Source organism: Halichoerus grypus, chromosome 2 (assembly GCF_964656455.1).
Source record: "Halichoerus grypus chromosome 2, mHalGry1.hap1.1, whole genome shotgun sequence".
NCBI classification, from domain to species: Eukaryota; Metazoa; Chordata; class Mammalia; order Carnivora; family Phocidae; genus Halichoerus; species Halichoerus grypus.
The window spans coordinates 188991438-189008040 of NC_135713.1; the positions used below are offsets into that span (position 1 = coordinate 188991438).

General features: G+C 55.1%; 1 protein-coding gene across 2 annotated transcripts; it reads right to left on the minus strand.

Moving 5' to 3' along the window:
* Nucleotides 1–610: 610 nt before the first annotated feature.
* Nucleotides 611–8527, minus strand: KRT19 (keratin 19). Of its 2 annotated transcripts, XM_078065721.1 has the most exons (7): nt 7707–8527; nt 5552–5634; nt 5167–5323; nt 4724–4885; nt 4485–4610; nt 4123–4354; nt 611–2331 (listed from the first exon to the last, which is right to left on the minus strand). In XM_078065721.1, the coding sequence occupies exons 1-7, from the start codon at nt 8145–8147 to the stop codon at nt 2216–2218; spliced, it is 1317 nt and encodes a 438-aa protein (XP_077921847.1). In that variant the 5' UTR covers nt 8148–8527; the 3' UTR covers nt 611–2215. The 2 variants fall into 2 exon arrangements, with proteins under 2 accessions (XP_077921847.1, XP_035925010.1); XM_036069117.2 differs by lacking the exon at nt 611–2331 and having other exon boundaries at nt 3984–4354; nt 7707–8521.
* Nucleotides 8528–16603: the final 8076 nt, after the last annotated feature.

The window sequence follows — 16603 nt, forward strand, 5'->3', positions numbered from 1 at the left end:
GGCTGAAGCACAGTGAGGTGGATGGAGCTCCGGAGTCCCTCAGGCTCGGGTTCAAATCCTGGCTCCATCAATTACTACCTATGAAACCCTGGACGTGTTCCCGTGGTGAGGGGCACTTTCAGCTTCCACCTGAGGCCCGAGAGCCCCCAGCCTGCTTCCTCCTGCCTCCCCATCTTCTAAGGAAGCAGACAGTGGGGCTCAGTACCTGAGGTTCCCATCCGAGCCAGGGTGGTGCGAGAAGGATCAAAGGCCTAGGTGGATGGGGGTGGATGAGCCGGGCCTCTGAGTGCTGGGCGCAGACAGTGCGGGATCGTCTCGTGGGTAGGAGGGTATTGTCTTTTCTTCCGAAAGAAAAATAATCAAACTCAGATCAGCCACAGCTCATTAAAGCCTCTGCAGACATCACGGCCCCAGCAATTAACAGGGGAACAATCGCACGCCATCACCCCAGGCTGAGGGAGGCCTGGGCCCCAGCCAGCCCCTCTTCTGCACCCTGACTCCCCTCCAGCGCTCCTCGAGAGGTGGCTTTCATACGCTATCAGGCTCATGCAGGCGCAGCAGCTGCCCCAGTCACAAATCCCTGCTTTCAGTGCAAACAGCTCCTGTGAGCTCAAGGTCTGGGCCACTTGGTGCCTGCTCATTAGCACCAGGTGGGGAGGCAGGGCAAGGGTGGGGACCCAGCTCTGTTTGGCTCCAGCCCAGGCTGCAGCCCAGGGCCCTGCCCCAGGCAGCAAACCCATGACGCTGTGCCAGTTTCTGTCGTTTGCCTACTGCAGACAGGCTGTCCCCGGGGCCTTCTCTCCTTGGGATGGGATGGGATATGCGGCCCAGTGGAAAAGCCTGGGCTGGACTCCACCTCTGGGTGTGACTCTACCTCTCTGAGCCAGGTTCCCAACTTAACATTGGGCCATTTTTCCACTCACATGAGGTACTTAGAGTAGTCAGAATCACAGAAGGAGTTACCGTTTAACAGATTTAGAGTCTCGGTTTTACAAGATGGAAACAGTCCTGAGCACGCATGGTGAGGCTGGTGGCACCATAAAGTGACCGGAATTAATGCCACAGAACGGTCCACTTAAACACAGCTAAGATGGTAAATTATGTGTGTATTTTACCAGAAGACACAGAAAGAAAAAAAATGGAGCCATTAACACTGAGTCCTGTTACAGGGTCCCAGACAGCATCCGATGACACATGGGGGTGTGGTCTCCCTACATCCACCCCTCACCTCCCCGCTCCCCAGGGAGATGCTAGGGACGGAGAGAGCATAAGTCCTGGGGCCTGGATAATTCCTCCTCTTTTAGGTATGTGGCTCTCTTAATAATCCAGCCGCCTCTCTCAGCCTCAGTCTACCAATCCGGAAAATGGAAATAACCCCTGCCCAGCCTGCCGCCCAGGGATGGAGCTGTGCCTAGGACTGACAGGAAATGCTCTGCGAACTGGTCACAAGGACCAGCAGGGAGGGTAAGACTCACCCCGTGAATCCTCTCCCCTTCTCTCTCCTTCCCTCCCTCTCCCTCTCCTCCATCCCAGCCTCTCTGTTAACACAGTACCCCTGGGGGGCGCCTGGGTGGCTCAGTTGGTTAAGCAACTGCCTTCGGCTCAGGTCATGGTCCCGGAGTCCTGGGATCGAGTCCCGCATCGGGCTCCCGGCTCAGCGGGGAGCCTGCTTCTCCCTCTGACCCTCTCCCCTCTCATGCTGTTTCTCTCTCTCTCTCTCTCTCAAATAAAAAAAAAAAAAAGAAAGAAAGAAAAAAAAAAACACAGTACCCCTGGTTTCAGCTCCCTGACTGAGACAGAAAATTGTCCCTGCCCTTGCCTCCCCATGCCACACACACACACACACACACACACACACACACAAAGGAAGGCTTCCTTCCTGACACCCAGACCTGCGACCCAGTCACCTGCCCCACCTGTTTGGGCCCAGACCCCACCCCACGGCCACATTTCCAGGGGCCTCTGGGGCATAGGGGAGGGTTTCAGCTGTGACAACAGAGGCTTTCATGAACAGGGGACAAAAATCCCTGGGCAGTCTCAGCCTGAGGGTGAGCCAGGCCTCTAAATTTAAGTGGGAGAGGGGGGCTGTGGGTGCTGGAGGCCACAGCAGAATAGCTCGGGAGGTGGCAGAAGGGGCTCCCGGCCCAGGGAGAGGAGGAAGCGCTGTGCTCTGGGCTCCCCAGTTCTGTGACCTGAAGCAAGTTAAGGAAGGTCTCTAAGACCCACAGGAAACTGGCAGAAAGAGCACCTCCTTCAGGATTCTTAGCACAGGGTATGACTGGGTCACAGCCTCCTTCACACAGCGCTGGGCACTCATGGCGGCCACGTGTTCCCCTCCAGACCTTCTGGGGGCACAGGGTAGAGTGCTCCTCACTGGCCCCCCTCCAGCACAGGATCAGGCAGATCCATGGGACCTAACAGACCCACTCAGCCTGCACCTCTCAGCCAAGGGGAGGTGGGACTACTTATATTATCTTTAATTGGCCTCAGTTCTTGGCAGCTGAACTGTAAACCACAGGGGCAAGACCATACCCACACAAGGGCAGAGTTAGACCAGGAAGCTGGGACTTACGTTCCTTTGCTGGCCTAGGACCAGCCTCTGGTAAGCCAGGTTGGGGGTCCGTACGGGAGGTCCAGGTCACCGCTGGGTCCCATTCCAGGCTCTGGGCCCAGGTATGAGCTGGTGGGCGTAAGGGGCTTATGTGGGGCTGCCCGGGGATGGATGAATGTGTTAGTGCATGCACACACACTGACACCGACCGGTATACCCTCTTCAGCCTTCTGAGTGGGATGCCTGCCCCCATTACTCAGGCTCTGACCCCCAAAGCCCCAGGCTCTCCTTCAGTTAGGTGGAGAAATGTATCGAAAGGAACTGCCGCAGGGGATCCTAGTCCTAGGCCCTCACATGGAGCAAGACTGACAGGTACTGAGGACCTGGCATAGAAGCATCAATCCCGGGGCGCCTGGGTGGCTCGGTCGTTAAGCGTCTGCCTTCAGCTCGGATCATGATCCCAGGGTCCTGGGATCAAGCCCCGCATCGGGCTCCCTGCTCCGCGGGACGCCTGCTTCTCCCTCTCCCACTCCCCCTTGTTTGTGTTCCCTCTCTCGCTGTGTCTCTCTGTCAAATAAATAAATAAAATCTTAAAAAAAAAAAAAAAAGAAGCATCAATCCCAGGAGACTGGGGTACATACAGGGTGGCACCTTCAGGAAACCTAGTTTCTGGTCCTGGCTCTGCCATGAAGTCACTGTGTGACCTCGGACAAGTTACTCAACCTCTCTGAACCTGTTTCTTGCTCTATAAGATGTTACTCACACTAACTAGCTTTTAAGGTTGTTTGATCAAATGGTGCATACTAGGTGCTCAAGTAAACATTAATTTCAGACACACAAATACACACCAACCCTTGAGGGAGTAAAGTGGAGAGAAAACTAAATCTGAAAAAAAAAAATAAAAACCCACAGTTTCAAATCCCACCTTTGCCATGTTAGAAGAGTTAAATCTACAACAAACCACCTCACCTGTCTGACCCTTAGTTTACCCCTCGGTAAAAAGGGAGCAATGCGGGGCGCCTGCGTGGCTCAACAGCTTCCGATTCTTGGTTTCAGCTCAGGTCATGATCTCATGGGTCCTGGGATCTGGCCCTGCGTTGGGCTCCACGCTCAGCGGGGCGTCTGCTTGGGGATTCTCGCCCTCTGCCCCTCCCCCCACTTGTGCACGCTTGTTCTCAAGCTCTCCCTCTCTCTCATTCAAATAAATAAATAAATCTTTAAAAGAAAGGAGGGGGGAGCAATGCTTGTTTCACAAGCTTATTTTAAGGAAGAGGTTAGATAAACGAAGAGTTCTGCAAACAGGAATTAGCCTACCAGTAGGAGTTGGTGAGCACCCTCTCTTCCCTCTCCTGGGACAGGGCGCACTCTGATCCAAATAAAACCCAAACAGAACCATCTCTATGGGCCGAAAAAACAAACCCAACATCCTTCCTCGAGCCATAAAACTTTATTGGCAGGTCAGGGGGAAGAGACAGGGGTAGGGTCCCTCCCCTCCCATGGCCCTACCCAGGGGATCCCCTCTGCAGGAGAGCAGGAAGGCTGCTGGACTCAGAGAGCCTTGGCGGTGGGCAGGTTGTTGTAGTGGGCGTCCTGGCCCTCCAGCAGGCTGCGGTACGTGGCAATCTCCTGCTCCAGCCGCGACTTGATGTCCATGAGCTGCTGGTACTCCTGGTTCTGCCGCTCAGTGTCGGCACGCACCTCGCTCAGCTGGGCTTCCATGCTGCTGATCAGAGCCTGGATCTGGGCCAGCTGGGCTACAAAGCGGGCCTCTGTTTCCGCCAGTGTGCCTTCCAGGGCGGCTTTCTGAGGGCAGGGAGAGGGACAGAGACTCAGTGGAGACTGGTTTCTGAGAGGGCAAGGGCACAGCCACGGCCCAGGCTGCGCGAGGCTGCGAGGGCACCAGGGTGCGCCCCCCAGGGCGGGGGGTACAGACCATGCTTAACTGAGACTGCAGCTCGATCTCCAGACCCTGGAGGGTGCGCCGCAGGTCAGTGACTTCCGACTTGCTCATCTGCAGCTGTTCTGTGTGGCCAGCCACCTCCCGATTCAGCTCCTCGGTCTGCAAGAAGAGAGCAGGCAGAAGGAATAAGCGGTGAGGCAGACCTCTGCCTGAGGGCATGAAGCTCTCTCTCCCTGCCACCTCTCAAAGGACACCTGCTTCCCCCTACGTACCCGGCTGGTGAACCAGGCTTCAGCATCCTTTCGGTTCTTCTCAGCCATGACCTCATATTGGCTTCTCATGTCACCCAGGATCTTGGCAAGGTCGACACCCGGAGCGGAATCCACCTCCACACTGACCTGGCCACCCACCTGGCCCCTCAGGGCACTGATTTCCTGGAAAGACACAGCAGAGATGGGCATGTCAGAGCCCAGAGCCTGCTGGGCCTGGGCCAGGTCACTCCCCCACCCCCCAGACGGGAAAGGGGCTGGTTCGGGTGCAGATAGACCAGGTGGCCACCATCCCCTGCTGGAGCCCTGGGAGCCCTGCTCCACACCCAGGGCCATATCGAGGGTACAGCAAGTGTGGTCACAGTCAAGAGGATACAGGATATAAAAGTGTCCTTAGCCCTGGGAAGTTGGGGTGGGATGAACAGAAGGCCCAGCCTGAAACCTACCTCTTCATGGTTCTTCTTCAGGTAGGCCAGTTCCTCCTTCAGGCCCTCGATCTGCATCTCCAGGTCGGTCCTGGCCAGGGTCAGCTCGTCCAGCACCCGGCGCAGGCCGTTGATGTCGGCCTCCACGCTCATGCGCAGGGCCTGCTCCGTCTCAAACCTTTCAGAGGAAATAGGTGTAGTCAGACCAGAATTTCCTCTGAACCCCTGAAGACTTCCCCCATCTCCCCCAGGGTTCAGGAGTCCATGAGGGGGTTGCTTCAGGCCAGCTGGGGTAAGTGAGGACAGAGTCTAGTCCCCCCACTGCACTGAGCCCCCAAAGGGTCTGGGATTGCCCCTCCTTCCCTGTCCTGGCTTCTGCAGCCCTCTGAGGCAAACACATACTCACTTGGTTCGGAAGTCATCTGCAGCCAGACGGGCATTGTCGATCTGCAGGACAATCTTGGAGTTCTCGATGGTGGCACCAAGAATCTGGAAGATAAGAGGCAGGAAGTTGGCACCAGTTTAGTATACTGGCACTGCCCACCCCCTTTCTTCCTAGAAGAGAGAGGAGAACAAATGAGTATGCCTCTACCCCCTAGAGACCAAAGCCCCAGCCATGTCTCAGCTGTCCACTGGCCTGCTCTCTGGGAGGTCTTGGAATCAGTCCATGCCCAGGAGCTGGAGCAGGAGAAACCATCGTCAGGGATGCTGAGACAGGGGGTAGGGCATGAGTGTGGGAGGGCATGGAGGTAAGTCTGGGAGGAAAGTGTCTGAGACCTGTACCCAGGGAAACTCTAAATGGTCTTAGGGGAGGCAGACTCTAGTGATCTGCAAACCAGATGATGTGTTGGGGTACTTTTGTCCGTAGCCCCATTCAAAGCACATTCTGCCTCAGGAAAGGGAATTCCCATTTGTTGAGCATCAATTATGTGACAAGCACTTTGCACCTCATCTTTCATGCCAGGTCAGTGGGTATGCCTATTTTATAGAGGCGGGAAATGAAGCTCAGGATTTCTTGTCCAAGTTCACCCCCATCTGAGGTCCCTCTGCTGTGACGGGCATATTCACACCATTGATTAAGGTACTCGGGTTTATGTTTTTCAAAGAGCAAGTCATGACTCATTAGTCATTGTACTGGGAGATAATTTGCATAGTTTTTTAATGAACCTGAACAGAATATAAAATATGAGAAGAGATCACCCACAGTACGGTAAGAATTATTTCAAGAAAGTTTTGGTGGGGCGCCTGGACGGCTCAGTTGGTTAAACAGCTGACTCTTGATTTTTTGCTCAGGTCACAATCTCAGGGTCCTGGGATGGAGCCCTGCATAGGGCTTCACACTCAGCGGGAATCTGCTTGAGGATTGATTCTCTCTCTCCCTCTCCCTTTCTCCCTCCCCCCACCCTGCTCTCTCTCTCTCTCTCTCTCTCTCTCTCTCAAATAAATAAATAAATCTTTAAATAAATAAATAAAGTTTTGCTTCCGTTTTGGGTGTGTATATAACAGAAAGAGAATGGGTGAAGGTACATGGTAAAATGTATTTCTTGTTAGGTTATAATTTTTTTAAAAGTGTGTAAGCAGTATTCTGCTTTGTTGTTTACAACTCTAGCTGTCCCTCCTTGTCCACAGGTCTGGTCTTTCTGCTCTATGCCCCTGGCACCCAGCACCATGCGGGCTACATGGCAGGCACTGGGCAACGTGGGGAGCTGCGTGTTTGGAGCCCCAGCAGGTGGGATCATTAAATGTCCCACTGGCTTCTGATAACATTTCTTCCCGGCAGAGCTCCCAGCTTTTCCCTGAGGGTGGAGACCAAGACCCACCCTGCATGCCCTTAGGGGCTCCCTGTTAGACCTATGGCTCCAGCACTCCCAACCCCAGGACTCTCCACCCACAGAGAACTATTGCCGAAAAGGACGAGGGGGGGGCGGTCCTCTGCGTATATGTCCCGCCTTTACCAGGTCCTTAGGCCATTAGCATATGTCCCTTCTCATTCTTCCTAGAAGTTCCTAAGTACGGTATGGCAGGCAGGAGGGGTTTCAGCCTGAGCGTGATGGAAACCAGACCTGCCCCACCAGAGAAAAGGAATGCGGAGGGGCCCATGCCAGGGGGGCAGCGGAGGGTAGGTTTGGCCCGGGGTGGACTGCATTCCTCTCAGGCCAAATTCTTGCTTGTCTCCCTGCTGCCACCGCGGCCCCGGGCCAAGGCTTCTGGGCAGCCCACAGCCTTGTCCCATCTCCTCCCACTCCTTCGGACCCCCTCTCCCAGGCCTCCCCGCCCACCAGCCCCGCCCCGGCCGCCTCTGCACACCCCACCCACTAGCCTGCCCCCTTCCCGATACCCGGGCATCCACTTCCTGCCCCACCGCCCTGCCCCTCCTCACCTGCCCACAGCTCTCTGCCCCACCCTGCGGCCCTCCCACGTCCTAACGGGCTAGCTCCCGCCCCGCCAAGTGGTGGCTCGGGTGGCTGCCGTCCCTTCCCCGGCCTCGCCCGGCCCGCAGGGCTGGGTTTGCTCTGGGTTTGCGCGGCAGGTGCACCTCCCGCAGCTGGGCCGCCGCCCACCTTGTCCCGCAGCTCCTCGATGGTCTTGAAGTAGTGGCTGTAGTCGCGGGCGGGCCCGGGCCCCTGCTTCTGGTACCAGTCGCGGATCTTCACCTCCAGGTCGCCGTTGGCCTCCTCCAGGGCGCGCACCTTGTCCAGGTAGGAGGCCAGGCGGTCGTTGAGGTTCTGCATGGTGAGCTTCTCATTGCCCGCCAGCAGCCCGTCGGACCCGGCCAGGCCGCCGGCAACGCTGCCGCCGTAGCCCCCGCCGTAGCCCCCGCCGTAGCCCCCGGAGGACGAGGACACGAAGCGGGCGGAGGACACAGACACGCCGCGGCCGCCCGAGCCCCCATGAATGCTGGGCGCGCGGAAGGCACCTCCCGCCCCGAGGAGCAGGGAGCCGCCACCCAGGCCCCCGAAGGACGAGGTGGCGGACGAATGACGATAGCTGTAGGAAGTCATGGCGAAGGAGGACTCGGACGACACTGGTCAGAGGAGCAGCGGTGGCGACAGGAGTGGCGAGAGCCTCACCTGGCGCCTTTTATGCCCGGGGCGGGCGGGGGAGGGGGAGGGAGAAGGGGAGAGGTGGGAGGAGATCGGGGCGGATATCTGAGCCCCGAGGAATTTGCAGGCTCCTGGGTGCAAATACGGGCACTGTCCCCATTGGTCAGTTCCTGGTGGCTCTACCTCCAGCTCTTCCTTGCTGCGGCCCTGCGGGGAACTGCCCCACCCCAGCCCAGTCCGGAGTCCCGGAGCCCCGACTGCACACCTCCTCACCTCCTAGCACACTCCTTCCTTTCTTCACCCCATCACACACACAGACACCCTCATTCACATTCTGACCCTCCCCCGTGAAGCTGTTAAGATTAACCCAGGCTTGAAACCCCCCAGGAATTAAGTCCTCCTGGGAGTAGACTCCTACACCCTGTCCTCCCTTCAACCCCCCATCCCCTCTGGAATTATGTTCTGAAGCCCCTTCCTGGGAGTCAGAGTTAAACACTTCCCTCCAATACCTTCAGGAGATTCCTACACCCCACTTAGAATTACAACCTCTCAGAGCCTGCCCCTTGGGGATCACCCACACCCTGACTTCCTCTCAGTCCCCCAGAGGAGGGTGATCTGGCCACTGGCCTCCTGAGACAAAGCTGCCCCGCCCTGCTGGAGCCATACAGCGCCCTGGGGTGACCACAGGCTCCTGAGAACAGCTGCAGGGAGGCTTCTGCAGGCTTCTGCGGCTGGACTGTAAAAGACTTCCAGGCAACCCCAAGCTCAAGCCTGACCCCACCTGGGGCAGGGCCCCACTGGGGGCCTCTTACCGCCCAGCCCCTCCAGGACAACCCCAACCTCCAGCCCCAAAATCATGCATTCATTCAACACAGATTTACTGAAATTATGATGGGGAATCTGAGCCTGAAGGAGGCAAATAAGACATGCCCATGAGACATTTAGCCCCTGCCACCCAGACACGAAAATGGGATGGGATCCCTCCCTCCCTGTGAGCATCTGGAAGGAGGGTGTGAGACTGAATCCTGGAGCCTGACAGGGTCCTGTCCTAGTACCTGGATCAATGAGTGGACTGCTAGGCCCTGCAGGGTGCTCTCAGACAAAGTGAAGAGCTTCAATAATAAGACGAAGGAGCCCCCCTCTCTGCACACAGGCCCCAGCCTTGCTCTTCACCCCGCTCAACAATTCCACCCACCCTTTCTTCTTTTTTTTTTTGCACTTGGGAGGGCCAGGCCCCCTGCCAGACACTGCCTGTGCCTCACCCCAGTTCCTGTCCCCAAGGACCTCACCCCTCCCCAGAACTGTCCCCATGGTTCCTTAGGTCAGAGCAGTCACCCAGTCACAAGACAGGGGCCCTAAGCCCTTTTGAGATGGTGTTAGGGAGGTGAGGCAGCAACAGGCCTCAGTTTCCCCCAGTGAAATCTCAGCCCTCCTTTCTGCACATCATCACCTGGGTCACCTGTAGCTAAAGGAAGACTTGTCCCAGCCTCTGACACCAGTCCCCAATAAACTGCCTTCCAGCTACCCACTTATCCAGGAGCTGGGGGGGGGGGGGGGCAGGAAACCGCCCACACACCCCGTAACCCACCAGGAGTAGCCCTGAGCCACTCAGGAAGGCCAGCCTGAGGCTGTTTAAACTAGTGAACCAGACCTGCAAGTGGACCCAAGGTGCCCAAAAGGGAAAGGAGGCGGGCATGACCCAAGGCAGGCCATGAAAGCAGGGTGCGGCTGGGCCTTCACAATGGTTGTAGCCGCCAGGGCTGGTCTGAGGTGAGTCACTCTTTATTTGACCCTGAGAAGGAGGCCTGCTCCTTATGGGCCAGATGGTTGCTACACACACCAAGCCCCAGCTGGAAACTCTGGTTTTCTGGCCTGATAGGAGGCTTTGGGAAGGGACTTTGTGTTAGGAAACAAAATAACAGAACCAACAATCCCCCCCAGATATTAAGGGGCTGTGAGCTCCTGAACTCCAGAGGACCTTTGGGTCCCAGTGCACACCCCAGGGCCACAGTCCTAAGAACACCTGACTGAGGGTAGTACAACTTACAGTCTTTGTGGGTCTCATTGGGTCCTCTCGGCAGCCCAGCCCATTTCACCCAGGACAATACAGAGGCTCCAAGGGGAGCAATGACCGGCCGGGTCCCCATCCAGGGGTGTCAGAGTCTGGCTTCCAGCCTCTCAACCTTCAGCCCGTGGCCTAGGTTCCTGCGTGCGACAGAGGCTCTGCTTTCCCTTCCGAGGAGGTCCCAGCTCCAGAACAACTCCTTTGGGTCCCCTTTCCAAAATCTTATACCAACTCCAAGGGCAGTAAACCCCAGACTGAAATGCAGGTGGAGTCAGGAAGAATCCCCCACTCCCGCTCTCTGGCCAGAACAGTGCCCAGCACCTTCCACCATGAGCTATGTGGCTTCTGACCATTCCTCTGGTACATCAAGAACTCAGGAGAGCAATCCGTACAAGCTGCCTTCCCCAGAGATGGAACTGAGGGGTCAGGAAAGGACTGCCCACAACCAGGAGTCTCGGATCCGCTCCTGGCTGCTTGAGGGCAAAACCTGACCGGAGGAGCTCCCTTCCCAAGCTCTGGTCCCCGAGCCGGGGTTCTGTCGTCTCCAGGGGAGGTGCACACAGGGTCAGGATTGGGAAGGGAATATTAAACCATGAAGGGACCCCACAGCAGATCCTGCCCAGCTGCCCCCAGCTCATGTCTGCAGAGCCCCAGCATCGTGAGATCCCTGCGGGAAAGGGGGGCTCTGTCCAATAAGATCAGAAACACTGCTTGTTAGAGAGTTACAGTGCATGGTAGCCCAGTGTCTGATACCTGAGTCATTTGTAAAATAGAGATTAAAATATTAATAAATAGTAACAACCTGGTTCATGGGTTGTTTTGAGGGTTAAATGAGGGGCTCATAAGGGTGCCTGTCGCATCGTGAGCACTCAAAATATGTTATTATGTAACTGTGGAATAGTAATATCACAATATTTTACAATAATATTATATAATAAATACACATATTTGTTATAATTATAAGTATTATTATATACATATAATAAGTATTCTTTAACTTGGTCCAACCAACATTTATCAACTACACTGGACCATGGAATCTTTTGTCAGGTAACATCTATTAATAATCCATATGTCACAAGAAAAGCTGATCCACTCCAAAGATCAGCTGAGGCTCAGAGAGATTAATAATTTGACCAAGGTCACACAAGTAAGTAGTGGACCCAGGATTCAAGCCCAGATCTTTTTTTTTTTTTAATCTTTTTTTAAGATTTTATTTAGGTATTTGTCAGACAGAGAGAGGGAGAGAGCACAGGCAGGGAGAGCGGCAGACAGAAGGAGAAGCAGGCTCCCCGCCGAGCAAGGAGCCCAATGTCGGACTCGATCCCAGGACCCTGGGATCATGACCTGAGCCGAAGGCAGACACTTAACCGACTGAGCCACGCTGGCGCCCCTCAAGCCCAGATATTTAATGCCCTAAAGCCACAGCACCAACCAGGAATGCTGTGTTCCTCTCACAGGATGGAGGTCAGGGTACCTTCCTCCACTGGCCTCATCAAGCTGGGAAAGGCATAGGGTCACCTGTTAAGATCCTAACTTGTCCTCCCTGCTCCAATATACGATTATTTATTTGGTCAGTTGGTGGATCATGCAAGCAAAGCTCTAACTAAGTTCAGCCACCGCAGAGGAGGTGGACACGTGCACATGAACACAACAGAATTCATAAGCTGGAGGAAAGAAAGATAAAAGTGTGGAGATTTCGGGGCGCCTGGGTGGCTCAGTCGGTTGGGCGGCTGCCTTCGGCTCAGGTCATGATCCCAGGGTCCTGGGATTGAGCCCCGCATCGGGCTCCCTGCTCAGCAGAGAGCCTGCTTCTCCCTTTCCCTCTGCCTGCCGCTCTGCCTACTTGTGCTCTCTAACTCTCTGTCAAATAAATAAATTAAAAAAAAAAAAAAAAGTGTGGAGATTTCATGAACTTGCTTATTGTATAAATTGGTAACCCTTCCCTAGACACCATCCCCTTCTCCAGGGCCCTTCATCAAGGATGCTAAAGGTACTTTCTGACCTGTGTCTCCAGTCATCGACCCTGTATCTGTCCCTGTCCCCTATCTACCGGGCATAGTACTAGGTGCTGGGATACTGAAGGATATATAAGTTTTTGCTGCCTCTAAAAAACTAACAGTCCGGCAGGGGACTATGGAGATGTATTAGTTTTGATGAAATGTGTTAGGTTGAATACTCACATTAATTTCCACTCCTTCCTAAAACCCTGTTAAGCTGACAGTTAAGGAATATTGGAGAGAATAAAACAACAGGCAAGAGAAAATTATTAACTCCAACAAAATATTGAAAGCTCAAAAATGGTAACTAACAATAGACTGGAGGAAGCTGAGACCAGGGCTTGGGAGCACAGGGGTAACATAAACAGAATGAGTAATGTCAATATACAGTGACACAAAAATCCCTAAAGAATGAGGTCTTAGATAAAAGTGGCAAGAGGGCAATACATATGATAAATTAATGCTGACATTAATGTACATATGATTATGCACGTGAGCACATACGATGTGCATGTGATTGTGCACGTGAGCACATACGATGTACATGTGATTGTGCATGTGAGCACATACGATGTACATGTAATTGTGCACATGAGCACATAGGATGTACATATGATTATGCACGTGAGCACATACGGTGTACCTATGATTATGCACGTGAGCACATACGATGTACATGTGATTATGCACGTGAGCACATACGATGTGTATGTGATTGTGCACGTGAGCACATGCGATGTACATGTGATTGTGCACGTAAGCACATAGATACAAGAGGAAATGCACCAACCTGAAGACAAGGGTTTCCTCTGAGAGAAACTGAGTGAAGGCTCGTAGTCAAGGGGAGGCTTGTAGTCAAGGGGAGGCTTGTAGTCGAGGGGAACCCACACTTATCTCTGCTGTTCTAATTTTTACAAGGATATATTTACATAGAACCTGTTTCATGTTATGTATTAAAAGGTAGTATTTTCTTAAGAAACACCGTATGATGGACATTGAGAACCAACTGCATCTGATATAGTAATACCTCTTCCTCTCCATCGCTGCACCACTGACATCCTTTTCTCACTCATATACTAGAGAGGAAGCTTTGGAAAGGGGAGCAGCAGATGTGGGGAAAAGAGAGCCCCCAAAGAGTTTTCTAGGCTCCTGCCTCCACCCCTGGGTCCCTTGCACTGGTTTTCCCTCTTCATGAAGCAAGAGGGTAGAAGGTAAGAGATGGCAGAACTTTGCAGGAGGGACTTGGAAAGAGTCTGGGTGCAGGAGGGCTCCTCCAGGCCTGATGACGTGGAATGGGGGGGATGCGGTGAGGAGACCCGTGCTCTGGCTCCCCAAGAACCGGAAGTTTTAGGAACATCCAGAGTCGGCCCACCTGCAGGGACATGGGTAGTGCACGTGGACCATGAGGAGGGCGAGCGGCTGGAGCTGGAGGGAAGCAGAGTGTACCCCACACAAGCCTACAGCCAGCAGGCACCTTGTCAGCACACGGGGGCCATTCCTCCGGGGACTTTCTGAAATAACTGGAGGATTTCTAGAGGCGCTGGAGCGAGTCGCAACTATGAGAGCCACCTTTCTAGAACTATTGAGCCAGTAGGCATTTAGGCCTCAAACAGATCAGTAGAATCAAGTGTGTAGGTGCTGGGAATTGGGTCTGCACAGGAGCAAAGTGGGGGGCAAAGGGAAAGAGCCTTCATTTCTGCCTGGGAGCATGGACAGATGTTTCATAGAGGGCGCGACCCTTGAGCAAGAGGCTAAAAGACCAGTAGGTGTTTATCAGACAGAGGGGCAAGGGGACAGGGCCCTGGAAAAGTAGCATCACTGGGGCCAGCTTGGGGAACCACTGGTAATTCGGTCTGGTTGGGGTCCGTGGAGGGGAGGGCAGGGATCAGGGAAGGGATGGGAAAGGGGGCTGTCAGCTCAGCCAAGGAGTTGGACTTTATCCGGAAGACAATGGGAAGTTATTTTAACCAGAGATGTGATGTGGCCGAACCTATACTTTAGAAATTGCTGTGGGTTCCATGTGGTGAAGGGGCTGGTGGGACAGGAGGGTAGACGTGGTCTGGGGTAGGGAGACCAGTTTAGGGTCTGCTGATATAGTCCGCGTTACAGATAAAGAGGGCCTGAATTAAGTCCTAGCAGGGAGCATGGGTTGTAAAAGGACAGAGACAAGAAATACTGGCCACGCTGCGAGGAGCTCAAGACCTTGCTCCGGCCAGGTGCGTGGTGTCATAGGGACCCAAGGCCAGCAGCCCAGATCCGGCTGCCTCTGTGGCAGCTCATCTCGGTCACTTTCCACTGGTGGGAACCCAGGAAAGGTGCGGCAGGGCAGGCCGGGTCAGGATGGCCCCTGGTGTTCCTCTTCAAGCCCCAGGGGAGAAAAACCAGCCTGACAGGAACCAGAGCCAATCCCGGGAGGAGGGGAAGAAGCCCGGAGTCCTAGGGAACTGCCCCTTGTCCGGGCAGTGGGGGAAGGGAGAGGGTCAGCTTCCCCCCAGGTGCCACATTCCACACTCTGGGAAGACCGGGTGTCTCTCCCTCCCACCCTACCCCTCCCGAGAGGGGCTCGGTGTACGTGACCAGGCTCACGCTTCTCTGCACACAAAGAGGGGTGCCTTTCTCTGCCTCTGCCCTGGCCCCGGGGCTCTCAGGGCCCCATTTGGAGCCCCGTGCCAAGCCTCAGCCCATCCCACCTGGGCTGGGACACTGGGAGGGCCAGACGCAGGACAGGCAGAAAGAAGAATGTCTGGTGTCTGCCCTGATTCCATCTGGATGGTCCTCGGCTCCCTTTCCAGCCAGCTAACTTCCTTCCCACCAGGGAAGCAGTGCTGCCTCCCTCGGGGACAGAGACTCTAGGACTTGGGGCTCTTTCCATTTCAAAACTCATCTGATCCTGTGAATCCCTAGTGAGCTCTACAGAGCCCATACTACCCTCACCCCCACAAGGCTCCAGTCCAGCAACCGAAACGGTCGTCTTCAAAATCAGGTGTGGCTCCGGGACACTGGCTACCTCAGCAGGTTCACTGAGCACCTACTGAGTGCCAGAGGCGACATCCCTGCCCTCCAGGAGGACCAGGACCTTCCTCAGGCCTGGAGAATCCTCCCTCCTCATCTGCCTCCTCCCTTTCCCTAGATGTCAGGAGCTCCAGCTCCTCTTTCAAGCCCAGCGCTCAGCTTGGGCATCACCTCCTCTGGGACGTCCTTCCTGATGCACTCAGGCTGGGCCAGTTTTTCCCACTATTGCCCCCAACCCCCAACAACCCCCTGGGCTCTCCACATTAGATGCACAGCCCTGTCTCCCCGTCGGAGCTTCCCCACTGCATCCGGCCCCAGGGCTGACACCCTAGTGAATGATTAATGAGTATTTGCTGGGAAGGAGGACAGGAAGAAGCCCTTTTTTTTCATTCAACCAATAATTACGGACCACCCTCTATGTGCCAGGCACCTTTTGGATTCTGGGCTTCAGGAACAAAATGGTCAAAAACTCCCTGCCCTCCTGAGCTTTCAATCTGGGTGAGGCAAACACATGGTAATTCTAGCAGGGAGTCGTGCCTGGGGAGGAGCTAATCATCGGGGAAGGGGTGAAGAGCCACCAGCCGAGAGAGGCCATCGAGGGAGGGCTGGGAACAGAGGAGGTGGCACACGGACAGAGAGACCTCAATGAGGCAAAGGAGCCTGCAGGCCCCTGGGGGAGCCAGGCCGAGGGCAAGGCAGAGGCAAGCTCCCCGAAGAAGAATGAGCCGGGTGTGTCCCAGGAACACCAGGCACCACCTGGCTGGGAGGGATAGGCCAGGGGAGGGGCGTGCAGGAGAGGAGGCCAGGCCGGAGTACCGCACGAGGAGGGGCTGCAGTCCTGTTCTCTAGGGCTGGGCTTTTTTCTGAGAGCTTTGGTCAGAGCAGCCCTGGGAGCCCTGGGGCTACTCTCTGGAGCTAGATGGGCGCAAGGGTGGAAGCTGGAAATCTGATAAGAGGCTCTCATAAAGTTAGAGATGCTGATCCCTCCCTGTGGGAGGGCCTGCGAGTGAGAAGTGGCCTGGGGGCATTCTGAAAGCAGAGACTTCTGAACAGGGGGAGCTGGTGGATTCGCCTGGAGCAGAGGGAAGAAGAGGCATCCAGGTGACTCCTAGCTTGAGGCCTGAGCTTGGCATTTGCATTGCAGTCAGAGAACTGGTCGGCGGGGGCCATGGTTTACCTGATCCGCCTCCAGATAGACAGTGGTCACCCCAGGGTCATCGCCAGATCTGGATCATCAAGCAGCCTTCTGTTCTCATTGGGTTCTGCTCACCAAGCACTCACTGTGCCCAAGCCTGGCAGCGCTGACACCCACTGAGGGAGGAGGGAGGACAAAGGCT

Bases quoted from the DNA above. Each gene is read 5' to 3' on its own strand.
- KRT19 (XM_078065721.1), bottom strand. From the start codon at position 8,147: ATGACTTCCTACAGCTATCGTCATTCGTCCGCCACCTCGTCCTTCGGG. The intron at 5,635-7,706 runs GTGGGCGGCGGC...CTTATCTTCCAG, and splicing joins TCGAGGAGCTGCGGGACAAG to ATTCTTGGTGCCACCATCGA. The intron at 4,611-4,723 runs GTACGTAGGGGG...CTCTTCTTGCAG, and splicing joins AAGCCTGGTTCACCAGCCGG to ACCGAGGAGCTGAATCGGGA.